Source organism: Humulus lupulus, chromosome X (genome assembly GCF_963169125.1).
Source record: "Humulus lupulus chromosome X, drHumLupu1.1, whole genome shotgun sequence".
Lineage (NCBI taxonomy): Eukaryota > Viridiplantae > Streptophyta > Magnoliopsida > Rosales > Cannabaceae > Humulus > Humulus lupulus.
The window spans coordinates 2,617,185-2,637,226 of record NC_084802.1 but is presented as its reverse complement, the minus strand read 5'-3'; the positions used below and the strand labels follow the sequence as shown (position 1 = coordinate 2,637,226).

The following is a 20,042-nucleotide window of genomic DNA, read 5'->3' as shown; positions in this document are numbered from 1 at the left end:
ATAATTATGCTTTAATTCATTAACCCTACCATTTTTTTCCTTCTTCCTTCTACCATCTACCATCTATGACAGATAAGAATGAATTGAATAGAATTAATAATAGAGCTTGTCTCAATAAAAGTTATTAAAAGTAATTAAAAAAAATTAAGTATTTGGTTATGTGTGTAGATATATATATATATAAATATTGTTTGCTATCATGCCTTGTCACCTTCTCAAATTAGGTTATTATCTTCTTCTTCTTTCTCGTACAATCTCGAAAGAAACTAATCCAGTTCGGAGCTAAGCTACGGCAGTTTTTATCATCTCATTCATCAGCAGCCACGTGTACACTCCAAATCTTAATTTGTCGACATTTTTAAGGTACTTCTATATATATATTGTCATTTTTCATGGGATTTTGTCTTTTTCTTCTTAGATTTTGATTTTGTATATTCTAGAAGTTAACAATAGTTTTTGTTTTTTTTCCGACAAAATCTTAGTCTTTGGAACAACAATACAGTTATTTTTGGTATTTTATAGTTATATTTTTGGTCACTGAGTTTTATTTTTTCACCCAATTTTAAAAATAAATAAATTTATATTCCATGCTTGTGTTTCTAGGGTTTGGAAGGAGATTTTTAGAATGTATTTTATTTATTTCAATTTTATTTTTCATGGAAAGGAGATGAGAGAATACTAATATATTTTAATTTTTAATAAAAAAAATTATTTAAAAAATTCTTCTAAATTAATCCTCCACTAGGCTAATATATAATACATATATATATATGGAAATAAATTTTTAAAATATATATTATTTATTTCGAAGTTTTGCTTTATCAAGGTGAAGAGAAAGAGATTATAGAAGATTTAAAATATATTTACGAAATTTTTAACAACAATTTTTTATTTAAAAAAAATTGTCTAAATTAATCCTCTACCAGGCTAATAGTACAATTTTACCTTTGTCTTGGTACCAGAATAATAAATATTAATAATTTTATATAAATGATGTTTAATATAACAGTTAAATATTGTATTTTTCTGAAAAAATATTTTTGATAAATACAAAAAGTTATAAGTGATGTCCACGTCACACAATGACATCACTTTTTCTAGAAAGCAATAAAATGACAAAATAGAACAACTGAGAAAACAAATTTGATAACTAAAATAAAAAATTAATTCCTAATATCAATCAATTTCCAATCTTTCATTTTCTACTTAAGGGTTGATTAAAAAAAATTGGAAGTGACCAAAATCAAGTAAGGTACTTTTGTAATAAAAGAATTTATATATATATTTTCAATTTAGTTCCTTAACTATATATAAAATATTATTTATACATTAATTATTGGTATATATATATATAAGCAAAAATGGAGGAGGAGGAAGGTAGTAGTGATAAGAATACAATCACAAAAGATGGTTCAGTTGATCACCATGGAAAACCAGCTCTAAAAGAGACCAGTGGTGGATGGAGATGTGGAATTTTGCTTCTAGGTATGTACTTGTAATTTTTTTTAATTTCATTTATTATTATTATTATTATTATTATAATTATAATATCCTGACTTCACTTGGAAACTCAGAAACTGAGATTTTTCTTTTCTTTCTCGTCTTAGTCTATGTTCTCAATATTAGATTTTTGTTATTTGTTCTTTCAAGTGTGTCTTTAGTTCGAGTCCATCACGGTCGTAATATTAAGGGCTTCTCGGTAAAATGACTTATTTTTTAAAGTCATTTTGCACTCTAGCTTAGTTTTAATAATTTTTTACAAAATGACATCTCATAATTTAGACAGCTAATCGAAAATTTTAGATAGCTTGTTGAAAATTTTAGACAACTAGTCGAATTTTAGACAGAGCTCACTTTGCAAAAAATTATTAAAAGTAGGCCAGAGTGCAAAACCACTTAAAAAAAATACTATTTTCATCAATTTTTCTACTATAAATAACGTTTATAAATTAACTAAGTATGAGTTTGCGATAGATGATGAATCCTGCTGGTTGGAAGAATTACTTGAAGATTTTTATCAATTTCGGCCTCAAATTCTATTAGAAATCATTTGAATTTGAGAAATTTTTACATGGTAGATTCTTCGTAATTCAATCATTTGTCAATTTGGTCCCTAACTTTCAATCAAATCTCGAATAAGAAATTATAAACATCCCAACAAAAAATGAAAAACCTATAATATTTCAATATATTTGTGCTCAAAATTTGGTATTGAAACTTTGCAGTGAATCAAGGATTGGTGATCTTGGGATTTGCTGGTATTGAAGTGAATTTGGTTCTGTTCTCAAAATCAGTTCTGAGGTACTCTCATGCTGAGGCTGCACATACATTCAGCACATGGATGGGAACAGTCTATTTGTTCTCATTAATGGGTGCATTTCTTAGTGATTCCTACTTGGGAAGATACCTAACTTGTGTCGTCTTCCAAGTCATTTACATTATCGTAAGTTTTTCAACACTCTAATCCTTTAATAGCTTTGTTTCGACTAGGGACGTGCCTGCGATGGGTGAGGCCCAAGATAAATAAAGAAAACAAATGTTATTCTTACACAGAATGAAAATTTTCCTAAAATTTGGAGGCTGTTTTATATGTAAAAATTTATATTTTTCTAAAATTTTGCAGCCTTTATTGTGGGGCCCTAGACGTGGGCTTAGCCCGCCCATACTCAAATACGACCTTGGTTTCAATTAAGGGGATACATATTCTCTTTAGGTAAATGAGTTTTAAAGTTGGATACAGACCTAATCAGGGCTTTTTTATATGTAAAAATTGATATTTTTCTAAAACTTGGAGCCCTTTATTGTGGGGCCCTAAACATGGGCCTAGCCCACCTCTATTCAGACATGACCTGGTTTCGACTGAGGGGATACATATTCTGTTTAGGTAAATGAGTTTTAAAGTTTGATACCGACCTAATCGGAGCTTTTTTTTTAGTTTGAGAAAGGGGATTCTAATTGGGATTTTCTATTTGCAAGAAATGTAATACTACTAGACTATGCCAATAATTATTAATTGGAATGTTGATGATTCCAATTTTTCAAAGGTGCATTTCTCTCATGTCATATTCATTATTGTAAGTTTTTCAATCCTCCAACTTTTTTACTAGTTTGGTTTCTATAAAATTATATGCATTCTGTTTTAGGTGTTTAGTTCGTTTGTTGTGTAGTAAGTTGCTTCTAAAATTGGATATCGACCTAATTAGGATGCTACTTTATTTATTCTCATTTCTACGAAAATATTTATATCTATTCCTAATGCATGTAGTAGTACACAATACTCTTGTCTTATATACATAGATAAATGTTGTATATTTTGCAGGGCCTAATAGCACTATCCTTATCAACACACTTATTTTTACTCACTCCCCAAGGTTGTGGAAAGATTGGGGAGCAATGTGAGGCTCACAAACCATTCCAAATAGCATTGTTCTACACATCAATAAACCTTATTGCCTTAGGAAATGGGGCACCTGAGGCTGCACTTGCAGCATTTGGTGCTGACCAATTTGATGAGGAAGATCCAAAGGAAAGGCACTCCAAAGCTTCATTCTACACCTACTTTTACTTGGCTCTAAACCTAGGCGCCTTGGCGGCCGAGACGATTTTGGTTTATGTAGAGGACATGGGGCATTGGGTGGTGGCTTTCTGGACTTGTACTCTATCTGCCATTGTTGCTTATGCATTTCTCTTAAGTGGGAATTTGAGATATAGACATTTTAAGCCTTGTGGCAATCCCATCTCTAGATTCTCTCAAGTTATAGTGGCTTCTTTGAGAAAATTTAATCAAAAGCTACCATTGAATGGTGAAGAGCTTTATGAAGTTCATTTGAAAGAGAGTGAGAGAAATGGAATGAGGAAGATTCTTCATAGTAATGGCTTCAAGTAAGTACATATTTCTATATGTGTATCCTCTCATATTTCAATTTAGAAGTTCTTAACAAAGAAAAATATTAGATTTTTTTATCCTTATTTTTTACCTTTAAATAGATTTAATTATAACTTAGGGTTACGCGTGCAATAACATGTTTGGACTTAGTTTTCGGTACTGTAAATTATTCAGAATTTTCTGAAAATTTGCAGGATGCTCTAAATAGCTACAATATACACGATCATAAAAAAATATCGCGTCGAAAACTGTTCACGGTTCGAGAATACTGAAAGCCCTACTGGCAGGGCTTAAAGTGAAGGCCGTATAAGAGAATTCCCCTATATATTTATAGCTTCCATTTCAATTTTAAAGTTCTTAACAATGAAATTTTAGATTATACAACTTTTTTAGCTTTTTCTTGGTTAGAATGCTTCTCTAGTAACTCCATGCTTTTCTATACTCATTTCTACCAAAAATATATATTAAACTTTTACAATACCATTTTTTTATGGCAGATTTCTACAAACTTTGATGCTTTTCTATTCTCACTTCTATCAAAAAAAATGTTATGAATTTTACAAATACCATTTTTTTGGGGGACAGGTTTCTTGACCGAGCTGCAATCATAGTAACAGAAGACATGAAACTGATCTCAACAACAACAGAAGGCCAAAGTACTCAAAATCCATGGCATGTTTGTACTGTCACTCAAGTTGAAGAAGTGAAATGTGTGCTAAGATTATTACCAATATGGCTCTGCACAATCTTCTCCTCTGTAGTGTTTGTTCAAATGCTTTCGCTATTCATCGAACAAGGCGCGGTTATGAACCGAAGAGTCTTCAACTTCGACATCCCTCCAGCAAGCATGACCGTATTTGACTTCATCTTCACATCGCTCTTCATCATGTTATACGACAGACTCATATTTCCTCTACATGTCAAACTAACAAAACGAGCGCCAAAGCATCTGAGCGCCCTACAGAGGATAGGAATAGGGCTCGCCATCGCATCATTAGCCATGCTGGTAGCTGGAGTCATCGAGCAACGAAGGCGGAAATTCGCCATTGATTCCCTCAAACAAGAGACTAGTTCTTTGAGCATTATGTGGCAAATTCCACAATATGTGCTTGTTGGAGCTTCGGACGCATTTGTCTATGTGGCTCGGATGGAGTTTTTTGCTTCGCAGACTCCTGACGGGCTGAAGAGCTTGGGAATAGGTCTGTCCTTGTCTGCTTCGGCTATGGGGAGCTATGTTGCTAGTGCTATTTTGACCGTCGTGATGAAGATTACATCAAGTGATGGGAAGCCTGGTTGGGTTCCTCCTAACCTAAATGATGGTCATTTGGATTGGTTTTACTTTTTATCAGCTGCTTTGGCTGCACTCAATTTTGGATTGTATGTTGTTTGTGCTAAGCATTATAAGCCTATATCTTTTGAGAAAAGAGATGGAGCAACTGAAATGGAGGTTTTAGATTCAACTTAGAATCTTGTGAAAATCAAAGAAATCAATCTCTTTTCCATCAAAATTAATCTCTACAATAAATAACAATGTACCTTTTTATCTAAAAAAAAAAGAATTGGCAATTTATTTCACTTTATATGTATCATGAGAAAAAAGAGTAGTGGTGTCCTCACGTTTCCAAATCATAACCGTTTAAAGAATTTACAAGTATGTAGTATTTTCACCCATTTATTTTATCTTAAATTTTGATGAGTTAGCCTTCATTTTTATTTTAAATATTTATTTTTTATTTTTTACAGAGTAGTATGTATATTTTAAAAATAAATATTATTTTTAAAATCATTTCTGAATTAGTTTTCCAAAAAAAATAGTAATATTTATGTAAAATCCACTAAAGTAATGATCCCAATTAGTGTATTAAAAAGTTTTCATTAGAGAAAAAGACATGCCAAATGATCAAAATCACTTCAAGAAGACAGGTGAATAAAGTACCTGTTGTGCATAGTTTTGAAAACACTCCAATAAATTTGGTAAATCTTCACTGACTTCTACAATAAGCTCTTTTAAAGATAAAAAAACAACACAACTACTTCATTTTCAAGTGTTGATAAAATTTCAAAATTTCCTACTTCATCCATTTTCTAACAACAGATTCTCTATTTTATTACATCAAAACATATTTTTGTGCTTTGAAAAACTCATCCGAGTAAACTATTCAAACAATAACTAAAAAAACTTGAACTTAAACGAGTCCGAACTATCTCATACCGGGTAGTCTGGTGCGGCGAAAAGTTTGCCTTGCCGTTAATTGTACATTCAGTGGCTCTGAAATGGTGAAACCTTGGGCCTCCATCAACCGCCGCATCCTATCAGCATGTTGCTTAAAGCCGCCATTAACAAGTGCCCCTATAATCCTCTCAAACTCTTCTGAACCCAATTCTTCCTTTCTAGCCTCCAGAACCCCCAAAGCTTGTAGAGCCTTTTTCTCAACTCCGGCCCTTGAATACATATCACAAAGGCTTACATGGAGTTTAAGCGGAGGAGCCTCACCCAGCTCGGAAATTTTGGCCACTACTTGCTCAGCCTCCTCAACTAGTTGTAGTTTTCCTAGCCAATCCACAAGAACAGTGTAAGTAGCAACTCCGGGTTCGAATCCATCCTTCTCAAGCTGCAACAAAAGATTCAATGCTTTATCCAAGCAGTCCTTCTTTTGATAAGCTGCAATCATGCTCGCAGTACACTCGTCGTCTGGCATTTGACCAAGTTTTCTTGAGTAGTCAAAGTTGCTCCTTGCCTGATCAGGCTCACCGGCTTTCCCATATGCCTGAACAAGCAATTTACAAATCTCGGTATTTGCTTGGAACCCAGCAAATTGCATGGTTGTGGCAATTCGTCCTGCTCCACCGGATTCTCCTTTGTGGGAAAAGGATCGGAGTAAAGCCATGTATATCTCCTCTGTGGGTTTGATATCTCTTACTTCCATCTCCCTCATTATTGTCTCCCCCTTTCTCGGTTGCCCGGCATTGACATAAGCCATGATCATGGAATTGTAAAGCTTCAAGTCTGGTTGGAAACCCTGAACCTTCAAGCTCTCAAATGCTTCTTCTGCACGTTCAAGATTTCCTACCTTGCTGTACATGTGAACCAAAACAGTGGCAGTCAAAATATCAGGCGTGATGCCATTTTCAGTCATTTTTTTGAGGATTCTCTCTGCGTCTTCCAAATGGTTCTCTTTAGCATGAGCGTCGATAAGCTTTGAGTAGTCGCGAATATTTGCTTGGAAAGACTTCTCGCTTAATAAAAGTTCTGCTACCTACAAAACAAGTCCATTTCACATTAGATGTTGTCAAGATATAGTTCACATAAACAAAACAGGTCCAGTATCAGATTTGCCTCAACATAAAAGGGAAAATATTTAATAACATTTAGGGGCAATCAAGTGTAAAGAGCAGGTTTGCCTTGGTGCACCTACCTACATTTCGACGAACCCAAATACAAGAAAGGATGCATTCAAAATTCAAATTTTCTTTGGCTAAACCCACAGGATAGAAAGTAGCATCATCGATGGAACAAGAAGAAATGAAACAGAGATTCAGACAGTATAAATGCAAAGATCTGCCTAATCAACCAGACAGGAGCAAAAGTTAATGATCATGATTCAGTATACAAAACTTCAACGTTACATGGCTATCGTGAGGGAATATCATCAGAGGCAAAAAGTACACACATATGTGACAGAAGATAAGGGTGACTATGCATACAAGGTAATTGAAATTACAAAAAAAAAAAATTCTCCTAAGCCTACATTATTTGCGGATCAGTAATAATAGCAAAGACAGATTTATGATATTATTTATTTAACTCATTTGCAAAACAAATGTTATATATTTTAAATAGAAGAGCAAACCTCGTATTTTTTTTTAAATAAACATGGTATATAGTTATGTACATACGTATATGACCCTGCCAGTGTTAGATTTTACATAATATTTAAACTGAATCATTAAGAACTCTATTGGAAGATAGAAACACAAAATGAAAAAATCTGACCACTCAGTACCCTGTACCACACTTCAACCAAACAACATAGAACAAAGGCAAGGATACCTTACTACGCAAATTGACAAAATATACACTTTCTGCAACTTAATTTTTCTCGTAAAAAAAAATTATGAAACCTTATAATATCAGAATTATTTAAGACCCATCAATGAAATGGACTAAATTACTTATCAAAGCTGTTCTCTCCCACTTCTTTTCCTAAAAGTCATAATTAATTATAATATTCCATGATTCAGAATCAGATTTTTAGATATAGTTAACGTATAGTCTTATACAGTTTGATGCCCTAGCTACTTATATAAAGTTAAAGCTAGTGATAAACGATGCAAAGTTGTTGTGAAAAAGAAAAAGGTAAAGAGTTAATGATTTTGTTCGTGAAGATAAAGATTTGTTCGGTTATTTTGACTTCATGTTGTCAAGTAAAATAATCACAAAGTGAAACGTGGAATTTAGCCAAAAATGGTCAAAAAACTCAACTCTTACTACTAGCATAATATATATCATAGGCAATGGTTTGTTTACCTTAAAGTACAACAGAGTATTCTGCTCTTTCAATCTATCAAGCAAATTGATCCAGTCAACCCTACCAGGTTGAAGAAGCTCTGCCCATTCAGCCAAAAGTGGGGACGGATCATCTTTTTCCGTTAATGAAAATATTTTATCTGTGACAAGTTTGCATTTCCCAGATATTGGTTTCGGTTCTTCAGGCCAAATTACCTCCCCAGCCTCATTAACTTTATCTGCCACCATAGCCCACTTTGGGTCAGAAAGATCAAGACCATATATCTTGTACCTTATTTTCCCTCGTCTCTTGGGAAGAGACACAGCTTTAGACTTCTCCTCCTCAACCACAACAGCAGCCTCCGCCCCTTCGGCCATAGCTTCTTCACCTAGTTCTTCTTGAGGTTTAGCTTCCTCTTTGAAACGCTCCAAACTTTGATAAAACTCGCTTTCTTCCATTTTTTCACGAGCCCACTTGAACCTCAGCTCCCTCAACATATCCCCTCTAATACCAATCTCACCAGCAAACCTACACATCTCCTTAACCTCTTCACATTGCAAAAAACTCTTCATTTTCTCCTTCTTGGTTGCCTTTTTCATATCATCCAAAACCATATTACTCACCTCCCACACCGTTCTCCACAAATCCTCGCTAAAGTCCTGCGAAGGAGTAGACTCTGACGATCCAAGCATCTGCTCAACACCACCCTTTTCGATCTCCGAAACAACCTTCTCAACAATAACCAAAAGCATACCATCGATAGTCTCCTTATTGAAATCAGGATAGGAATCGGAGAGCTTACCTCGCATTATCCAGACGAATCGAGACAGGAACTCGTTAATGGCACCCTCTTCCTCCTCTGCCTGATCGTCGGAAGCAAGTATCAGATCATTAGCTGAGTGGTAGCTCAGTTTAGTTGACAGAGTAGAGTGAATGCATCTCCAATTCCAACTCCCAAATTTATTAGAGCTAAGGGAAGGTTTTGAAGAGTGGGTAATTGATGAATGGAATGAAGTAGTAGAAGAATTTGGGGGTGCAGAAATGGCTAATCCATAAAGATATCTCCTTCCATTGATTCTTGAAACCCTGTTTACCGCATTACCAGAGATCAAGTGTTTCAAATACATCTCTTGAAACCCTATTCCAACTGATACTCACTCTGATTCTCAATGAGTCTCTTACCAAATATAATTTATACTCAGGCAACACTCTCTCAAGCTTAATCCAAATCACAGATGCAACCAAGTTCAAAGATGAAGCAAAATCTTTAAAATTATCCACCGCAACTTCTAAGATTTCTCAAAATCTCCTCTCCACAATGAAGAATACGCTCAAACCTCCAATCTGCAAAATAAAAATTAAATAAAATTCAGCAACCAATAAGCTCAAGTCTCCAATCACATATGTTACAAAATTTAGGGGCTGATTGGTTCGCATTGTTATCGATAAAGTAATACAAGTCTCCAAGCCTAAACAGTCAATGAGTTCAAACCGGCATCAAATCCATAAAGTAATACAAATATATCAATTGTTATCGATAGAATAATGCTCAAATCTCTGGTAAATTTCTTAAAATCAACAACAATACAAGTTAATATATGCTTTGAAATCTCAGATAAGCACTGGATCACCAAACAGATTATTTAATAGCCAAATTGTGTCTTTCGAAAAAACCAAAGCAATTGAAAAAAATCGAAAGACACAAAGTTCAAAACAAATCGAAACAAAATTTTTTTTTTTTTTTTGCCACACTAGAGCACAACCACACTTCAAGTACAGAAAAAAAAAAATGAAAATCAGACATACCCGACGCAATGTGAAGTGAAAAATCGCGGCGGAGAGGCGACGATTCACGCCGGAGAAACTGTGAGACAACGAGAAGAAAATAGAGACTATAGATACGCTGGGGAGGGGCTTATAGGGTTTAGAATCTTCTCAGTCATCCCAAAACTACGTCGTTTTGCTATGATACTTTCATTCAGAAAACTATAATGAAAAATAATTGTTGTTATATTAATTTTACATACGTAATCAGACAATGTAAATATTACTTCAAACAAATACTATTTTTGTTTTTCTAACTTTTTTTTTTGTGAGAAAAACAAATACTTAAACGAAAAATGAGAAGCTTAATCTAACAGAAAAAATAAATAAACTAATTAGTAAAAACATTTTCTTTTTTGAAGGAAAAAACTTAAAACAAATACTATTTTTTCACTAATTAGAAAAACAAATAAGGAACGAAAAATGAAAAACTTAATCCGAGAGAAAATAAAATAAAATAAAAATTAGTGAAAGGGAAAAATGTGTGTGGCCTCATAGGGCCAATTTGGTATAATTGTGTTGTGAGAAAAACTGTTGTAGTTGTACGGTGGGAAAAACAAATGCAATTATGTTGTAAGGAAAAATTGCTGAGTATTTGGTAAATTATAAAAATTGAAGTGATGTAAATTGGAAAAGTTGTAGCAAAGCGTATGGTCAACTGTATGATTTAAGTGTTGTTACATATTAACATACCAAAATAAATGTTATATTTTTTTATTTTATTAAAATAAATTCACACATACTAAATAAATTTCAATATTAATATATTTTTTAGAAGGTACTAATAAAGTGATCATCAACAAAAATATTATATTATATAATACATACATATAATTGTATATATATTATAACTAGTCACTCTAGTTAAAATTCTAATTATAATGATCATAGTATAATAATCTAGTCATGATATAATCACAAATATGTGAAAATTAAGTTATCCAAAACTCTCATTTATATGTTTTTAATTATTTTTTTCTTTCTAAAGCATGAAATTAATATGTGTTTGTTAAATTATAATTTAAAAATATTATGAGATGCAAAAATAATATTATAGTGTATAATAATTTATATATTAAATATTTTTAAAAAAATTTTATATTAATGTGGTTTGTTAATATAAAATTATCAAAATAAAAAATGTTTAAAAATATCCAATAAATATAAAAATATTTTTAGAACAAAATAAAAATATTTAAGATTAAAATATTGTTTATGTTATTATTATATTAATTTATTTTAAATATTTTAATTTTGGTTAATATATAATACATAATTAGATATATTTAGATGAAAAAATATATTTGTAGTATAATTTTTTTCAAAAAACTGTTTTTAGAAAAAGCTAAAAATTAGGTTTTGCCAGCTTTAGCGTTTAGCTGCAGCTTCTACATAAATTCTTCAATAAGTTGTTTTCTCACCATTTATCAAACACATTTATTACACAATTTTTTTACAAAACAACTTCTTTGATTCTCCTAATTTAAATTTTAATTATTATTTAAAAAAGTAATTCAAACAAAATTTCATTCTTTAAATATAATTTAAATCATTTAAAAAATAAAAAATATTTAAAAACTTAAAAAATCATAATTTTTTGCCCCCACAAGCTACCTAAACTAAGTAAATAATTTACCTTAAAATAGTAATTAATGCATATCAACTGATAAAATTAGAATTGGACAAATTCTTTTTTTTCATTACTCATAATTAAAGTATATTTAATGATGAAAATTAGAATTGAGAAAAAAAAAAGGGAAAAAATGAAGGAATTTACAAAATTTTATATTAATTATGAATTTAATTTTCTAAGGTAAATTATTTATTTTTATGATGGCTAATGAAATCATAATTAAATTAATATGCTTCATGTTTTATATTAGTTTTATTAAATCATACATTATAAAATAACTATATGTTGTAACATATGTCGATAGATATTTGCTTAACAAATTTTTTATGTACATATGTGTTAGTTAAATAATACTTAAATTAGTTAAATACAATAAACCGAGAATAAAAATTTTAAATCATAAGAAAAAACAAGTTTAAGGGTAAAAAAATTAATGATAAATAAAAATTTAGGAACAAATTCATGTAAAAAAAACTAAAATCATTTATTTAAAGATAATTTAAAAAAATAATGGGGAAAACATATTACTAGAAAAATATAAGAGCAAAATGGGTAATTATTAAAAAAAACAAAAAAGAGCATGGTTATGAGTTACCGTCAAAATTTTATTATTAAAAAATTTATGAGTTAAAGTCCACCAAACACCAGCTAGCCACGTGAAAGTAAAACCACTTAATTTTATTTTTTTGAATCAAAATAAACTTCATTAACTTGAACGATAAGAAATCAAAATATTCAAGAGTTCAGATAGAGCATCACACTCCCTGTAATTACGATCAGAAATGAAACAAGAGGTTCTAGCTAGATAGCGAGCTACTTGATTCGCAGACTGTTTAACAAAAACTAAATTAACAGTACTCATACTAGACAATAAGGTTTTGCAATCAGTAACAAGAAGACCAAACGAATTTGTAACGAGCTCCTAATGGCCGGAACTACTATAAGGCAATTGGTCTCCAGTGTCACATGCTGATACTGCTAAGTTTTGGGCCAACTCAGAGCCTCCTTAATGCCTAAAACTTCTGCCACTTCAAGTTGAACCAAATCACGAAAGCCTAGAGACTTTGCTAAGATAATCCTCCCCTCCTCATCACGAGCCACCCACCCGACCCCATATCTATTACTCTCTTTAAAAATTGTTGCGTCCCATTGATCTTGATTGAATTTGCCACAGGTTTTGTCCAAAGCTCAGCCCCATCACCACATGAGGTGGGACCCTATAACTGGTTAACGATACTCTGTAATACTTATTAAATTCAAAACTTGATATTAGATTGCACCAATCATTATACACCACCTCCTCCTTTCTTGTGGTATTGGCAATAGGGGCATCCTTAGCAATTTTCCTCAAGCAAGTCAAAGCTAGTGTTGGCAACGACTTTGATTACACTACCCCATGTCAGTAGCCAAAATCAACTTAATATCTTTGAGGATTTATAGTATTAGTCTTCACAACTCAAATAATGGTTGAAAAGGAAGTCATTCAACCAAGGCGGCTCCAACTCCAAATGCCATCTCCACACCTCCACGATGCACCCGATCCCTCTCATTACAAATAACTTGGCTAGGGAATCGACTACCTTATTTTCGACTCTAGGACAATATTTGAATGAAACGTCAATAAACTCATTACAAATAACAATGATACTCCTAACAATGGAATCAAAATTGGATTGGTATATGCTTTTGTTGTTGATAGCCTACACCACTAAGAAGCAATCTAATTCCATGATGATGTTGGCATAAGCAAGACTTTTGCACAAAAAAATGTGTATCTAATTTGGTTTAGTTTTTTCAAATATATTCATGTCATTCTTTTATAATATATGCTATTATTTATTATTTAAAATTTATATGACAATGAAAGAAAATTAATAAAAATAAATTAATGCATTTTCCAAATAAAACTAAGCTAACATGTAGTATAAATATTTTTTTTGTGGGTTGATTTTTGATGATTTTTATATTTATTTTGGGTATATTTTGGGTTTGTTTCTAATTGATTAGTATATATTTTTTTTTGTTTATTTTTGGTATATATTGAGTATATTGTTAGTTTTTTAAGGTATATGTTTAGTTGTTTTTAGGTATATATTAAGTAAATTTTCACTACATGGGGTGAATTGATGTCTCTAGTTAAACATTTTTTTTTTGTTTATTGTGTATATTTTTAGTTTATTTTGGGTTTACCTTAGGTATATTGTGTATATTTTTAATTTATATTTATTTTTTTGTGTTTTTGGTTTTTTTTTTTTAATTTTAGTTTATTTTGTGTATATGTTTAATTGTTTTGAGATATATTTTTAGTTTATTTTGATAGGTTTTAGTATGTAGTGGTAAATTTTTGAGATTGTTTTTTTTTTATAGTAAGTTGATGTTTAATTATTTTTTGATATTATATTATAGTGGTTGATGTTTAGTTTTTTTTTAGTTTCGACACAGTATTTTTATAAACTTAAAATAGTATTTTTGGAATTTTTTTAAGAATTGTAAAGAAAGAAAAAATAGTAAAAAAAATGGTATATTTATAAAAAAACCTAAGATATATTTTTAAGAGAGGACAAACACTTACTATTTACAATCATAAATTATCATTTTCTTAAAAAATACCATATAATTCTATTTTTTTCAAAATTTTGACAGTCCCCCATGCTCTCATGGAATAACCTTTGTCATTGTGTATGGGATTTGGGAAATTATCTTGGAAGTAAGTATTTGTAAGGTGTCTTGACCATGTTATAGTTACGTGTAAATTAATATTGAGTCCCATATAACAAATAATAATATGTAATATTTTTAATAATTATGTATAAATTAATATTGAGTCTCACCGCACTTTTAATAGTTACTACTCATGAATGGTTACTTTAATATTAACAATTGGATTAAAATCAATAGTCTATATTTATAACTGTTAATTAATATTTTTAAAAATAAAATTTGATTTTTATTAAATTTTTGGAAGGGTTACCTGATGAAAAAAAGTGTATTTATTATGAAAATATAATATTGTAAATTTTGCATTTTTCAAATGCATGTCAATTTCTAAATATAATTAGCGTCTCTCATTAGTTGGAAACAACATTAATTATAGCAAAAAAAAACTAAATTCGAAATTAGTGTAAAAAAAATATTTACCTGTTGGTGACTTGTTATACCAAGCCACTATGTTGCCACATTATCATAATTGTTAGTACTCATTTATGGGTAGTAACTATTGAGAAATCTTCCATATATACATATATATTAATTTAAAATTAAAAATAATAACAATGCTATATTAAATTAAGTGATGTTGAGCGTTTTAAGATGTGAAATAATAATATTCTAAATTATATATTCATAAACGTGAGTGAGTATTGTTTTTTTTTTTAATAAAAAGGAATGAGAGTATATATTGATATTAAGCATAGGCTAATAAGACTTGGTGTCCTAGGTGTGATTAAATTTAAATGGGATATTTAGACCGTTAACAATTTTTAAGTTAATTATAATTTTTATACGGTGAACCATATAGATTTTTTTTCAAATATACAGTGGTACATGATTTCTTTCAATTATATTATTTTTGTTGAAAATATAATAATAGATAACGATCAGAAAAATAAAGATCACACACAAATTTACGTGGAAACTCTGAAAGAAAAAAATCATGGGCGAGAAAAATAAATTCACTATATCAAAAATGATACAAAATTGTTTCAACAATACAACTCAAAAAATATTCACGTAACTCAAAGAATATACAAGGGAAAACCTAAAATGATAAACTTCTTGGACTAAGCCTTTAAAATAGGGGTGCACATTTGAATCCGAAAACTCGACCACCCGACCCAACCCACACCCGAGACACCCGAAAAAATATTAAAATCCGCACATTCGGGTCGGGTCGGGCTCAACCAGAATTTTCATCGGGTCGGGTTCGGGTGTCTAAATAAATGCATCTCGGGTTCGGGTTAAACCCGCCCAAATTGCTTCAGTAAAACTTAAATAAAAAAAAACCTAAAAAAAAAAAAAGAAAATAACCTAAACTAATCCCCAACCCAAACGAAGCCCTCGTACCCGAGAGTCCCCCGACCCCCCTCATCTCCCTTCCTTCCTCCCTAGTCCCTTCGGCGGCGCCTCATTACCACCAAGCTCCAAACACCGACGCCAACTCTCCTCCCTCTCTCGCTCTTTCCCTCTCGTCTCCGTCTGTGGGTTCGGTCGGTAGCTAGGCTAGGCGGCGCGGTGTCACGGGCCGGCTATTTGGGTACTCCAACTAGACGGAACGTGCGGCACTTGCAGACTCTTCAAGCTAGCAAGTCAGCCTACAACACACACCTACAGGCAAACAAACTCATCGGTTAGCCACATACACATCTCGGACATGCAACGGGCAATAACGAAGTATGAGCAAGCACAAAGCAAGTCATTCCTAGGAACGTCCACACAACAAGGCAAATGGCACGCAATGGCCCAACGAAGCTAACAAACAAGCAACACATAAACAGCAAGGAGGCACACAGGGGCAAGTATGGATAAATGTTATTTCATTAATATATAGCCTTGATAGGGCAAGGGAGTACACAGCTTTGGCCCCTATCTGCTGATGGCCATGGTGCTTCCCTAAGTCACCAGGTCACCTCCCCCTAAGGAGCCTTCTAAGGAAATAAAGTCTTCCCAGGAACATATATGATTTTTGTCTGGCAGACATATGCAATATTACAAAACTGCCACTACCCTATCCCCTGAGGTTGCTTGGTGCAAGACTTGACTAATGATCAAGCACCAAGGCATGCTCATTACAAAATGGCCCCATGTGGGTGTGCCAAAGGGGCAGCACGCCACACTCTCCCCCACTTAATCTTTCGGCGCCCTCGACGAAGTAGCTTGTAGATCTTCAATCTTCTGCGTGAGCTTCTTCAAGTCTTCCGCCCTCTCCCAGCTGATCTCGTCATCAGCGAGCCCCTTCCATTTTACCAGATATTCTTTATGCTTTTTACGGTCAGTGGTGACCGTTCTTTCCGCCAGGATTTCTTCAGGTTGACGCTTGCTCCTTGGCTGAACACTGACTCCTCCTCTGGTTGACTGGTTGCGCTCTGGATTGGCTGGATCTTCATGATACGGCTTCAAGTTGCTGACGTGAAGGACCGGGTGTATCTTCATCCAAGCGGGTAGGTCGACTTTGTATGAAGTTAGGCCAACTTTTGAGATGACTGAGACCGGACCCTCGTACTTGCGAACGAGTCTGATGTCTTTGTCCCCTCGGAATCTCAACTGTTCGGGCCTCAGCTTGATTAACACTAAGTCACCTGCTTTGAACTCCAGTGGTCTGCGCTTCTGATCTGCCCACTTCTTCATTCTTCTTGAGGCTTTTTCTAGATAAGCTCGGGCAATCTCTGTTGTTTTCTTCCAGTCTTTTGTGAAGTGAAAGACCCGCGGGTTCCGACCGCGATATTCGTCCACTGTGTGGGGTAACAGTGGTTACTGTCCATTAAAAACTTCAAAAGGGCTCTTATTCGACGAATAACTCTTTTGAGAGTTGAAACAAAATTGAGCTACATCGAGTAGTTGCGGCCAATTCTTCTGATTGGCATTCACAAAGTGGCGCAAGTACTCCTCCAACATCCCGTTGAATCTTTCTGTCTGCCCATCTGTCTGCGGATGGTAGCTCGAGGAAATATTCAGTTGTGACCCCAAGAGATTGAATAATTCAGACCAAAACGTCCCCGTGAATCTTCCATCTCGGTCACTGACGATGTTCTGGGGCACTCCCCAATATTTGACAATATGTTTGAAAAATTGTCTGGCTGTCTCTTCTGCCGAACAGTACTTCGACACTGGGATGAATGTTGCATACTTCGAGAATCTATCCACGACCACCAAGATCGCACTTAAATCTCCTGTCTTCGGAAGACTGGTGATAAAGTCAAGCGACACGCTCTCCCACGGTCGGCTTGGGACTCGCAAGGGCTCCAACAACCCAGGTGTCTTATTCCTATCGACCTTGTCTTGCTGGAAGACCAGACAGGTTTTGGTGTACTCTACTACATCGTCTCGCATTTGTGGCCAATAATATCCCTGCTTCAAGAGGGCATGGGTTCTCTGCCACCCTGGATGACCTGCCCACAGAGTGTCATGACACTCGCTTAGTAACGTCCTTCGCAAATCTCCAGCTTTTGGAACATACAAGCGCCCCCCTATGGCCCACAGAAGGTCATCCTCCACCCAGAACTGGTGAGTCTTGCCTTCTTTTACGAGCTTCAGGATGGTCCTGACAACTGGGTCTTTCTCCAGGTTTTCTTTAATGCGTTCCTTGAGTGGAGTGTTCACCACGCTAGCCGACAAGCTAGCCATGATCTTTAGAGTCGCCAACTCCGCTTTGCGACTCAAGGCGTCAGCTGCCTGGTTTAAGCGTCCTGCCCTGTGCTCAAAACGGAAGTCGAATTCTGCCACAAACTCCTGCCATCGAGCCTGCTTAGGGGTCAGTTTCGGCTGAGTAAGGAAATGACTCACAGCTGCATTATCCGTCTTCACTACGAACTTTGACCCCAGCAAGTAATGCCTCCACACTCGCAAGCAATGTATAACTGCGAGGAGCTCCTTCTCCTAGGCAGTATACCTCCTCTCAGCTTCAGACAACTTGCGACTTTCGTATGCGACTGGGTGGTCCTCTTGTACTAGTACCCCTCCCAGAGCATAATCTGATGCATCTGTCTGTACTTCGAAGGGCTTGCTAATAGTTGGCAAGGCAAGAACAGGATCCTTCATCATGGCTTCTTTCAAACTCCTGAACGCTTTAGCACACTTGTCAGTCCACGCCCAAGTCACACCCTTTTTTAGAAGCTCAGTCAAGGGTGTCGCCCTTCTTGAGTAGCCGTCCACAAATCGCCTATAGTAGTTGGCTAGGCCCAAGAAGGAGCGGAGTTCTTTCACATTTGTGGGGGCTTTCCATTCCTGGATTGCCCTCACCTTCTCCAGATCCATACGAATACGGCCACGTTCCACCACGTGGCCTAAGAACTTGATGCTCTCCTGTGCAAACGAGCATTTCTCTCGCTTCACATATAGCTGGTTCTCTCTCAACTTCTGAAACACTTGAGCCAAGTGTTCTTGATGCTCTTCGATCGTGGCGCTATAAACCACGATATCATCCAAGTACACCACCACGAACTTATCTAGATACTCGTGGAATACTTGGTTCATTAGTGTACAGAAGGTAGCAGGTGCATTTGTCAACCCAAACGGCATTACTCGAAACTCAAATGCTCCGTATCGAGTAACACATGTAGTCTTTGGTTCATCCCCATCTGCAATCCTCACCTGATAGTAGCCCGATCTCAAGTCCAACTTTGTGAAGCATTTGGCTCCACTTAGCTGGTCGAACAAATCAGCGATCAGAGGGATAGGGTAGGTGTTGCGAACTGTCACCTTATTGAGAGCCCTATAGTCGATGCACAGTCTCAAGCTCCCATCGTGCTTCTTCTGGAATAGCACCGGTGCGCCATATGGCGCCTTCGACGGTTTGATGAAGCCTGCCTCCAATAGCTCTTTTAATTGCTTCCTCAATTCTTCTAGCTCAGGGGGTGTCATTCTGTATGGCGCTTTTGTTGGAGGTTTCGCTCCGGGCACCAGCTCTATCTGGTGATCAATCCCCCTCTTTGGTGGCAAGGCTTTGGGGAGTTTATCTGGCATCACATCCCCATACACCTTTAAGACCCTCGTAATTTCTAGTGGAACAATTTCTTCCACTACTTCTTTGAACACAGTGGGTACAGCTACATAAGTGGGCTCCTGCTTCCTCACACCCTTCTTGAACTGTAAAGCTGAGAGAAGCTTCACACCAGGGGGTGGTTTCACCTTTGCAGGTACCATTGAATGAGTCTCTCCCATTATGAGTAAGCTTCCAGTGGCAGGAATTGGAATGGCACATTTCTCGGTTAGAAAGTCCATTCCCAAAACCACATCGAAGTCGTCCATGTGGACGACCACCAAGTCAGTCTGCCCCTCCCACGTGTCGATTTTCACTTTTACCTCTTTAGCCACGCCAGTTGTGGCCAAGGCTTTGGAGTTGACCGCTTTCATGCGGCCTGCATCTTTCTCCAGCTTTAGTCCTAGTCGCTTTGCTTCGAGTTCAGAGATGAAGTTGTGGGTGGCGCCAGTATCAATCATCACGCTTTTGGCAGGCTTGCCATTGATAGCGGCATCC

At 34.9% G+C, this 20,042-nt stretch overlaps 2 protein-coding genes across 2 annotated transcripts; one reads left to right on the top strand and one right to left on the bottom strand.

The window, feature by feature from the left end:
• The first annotated feature begins 220 nt into the window (after positions 1–220).
• Positions 221–5,424, top strand: LOC133804688 (protein NRT1/ PTR FAMILY 7.3-like). Its single transcript, XM_062242831.1, has 5 exons — positions 221–363; positions 1,357–1,485; positions 2,226–2,443; positions 3,320–3,882; positions 4,472–5,424. The coding sequence occupies exons 2-5, from the start codon at positions 1,362–1,364 to the stop codon at positions 5,349–5,351; spliced, it is 1,785 nt and encodes a 594-aa protein (XP_062098815.1). The 5' UTR covers positions 221–363; positions 1,357–1,361; the 3' UTR covers positions 5,352–5,424.
• Positions 5,425–5,940: 516 nt separating this feature from the next.
• LOC133803244 (uncharacterized) lies at positions 5,941–10,338 on the bottom strand. The gene is made up of 3 exons (XM_062241214.1): positions 10,201–10,338; positions 8,415–9,738; positions 5,941–7,143 (listed from the first exon to the last, which is right to left on the bottom strand). Exons 2-3 carry the CDS (start codon positions 9,519–9,521, stop codon positions 6,088–6,090), a joined length of 2,163 nt encoding a protein of 720 aa, XP_062097198.1. The 5' UTR covers positions 9,522–9,738; positions 10,201–10,338; the 3' UTR covers positions 5,941–6,087.
• Between the last annotated feature and the right edge of the window lie 9,704 nt (positions 10,339–20,042).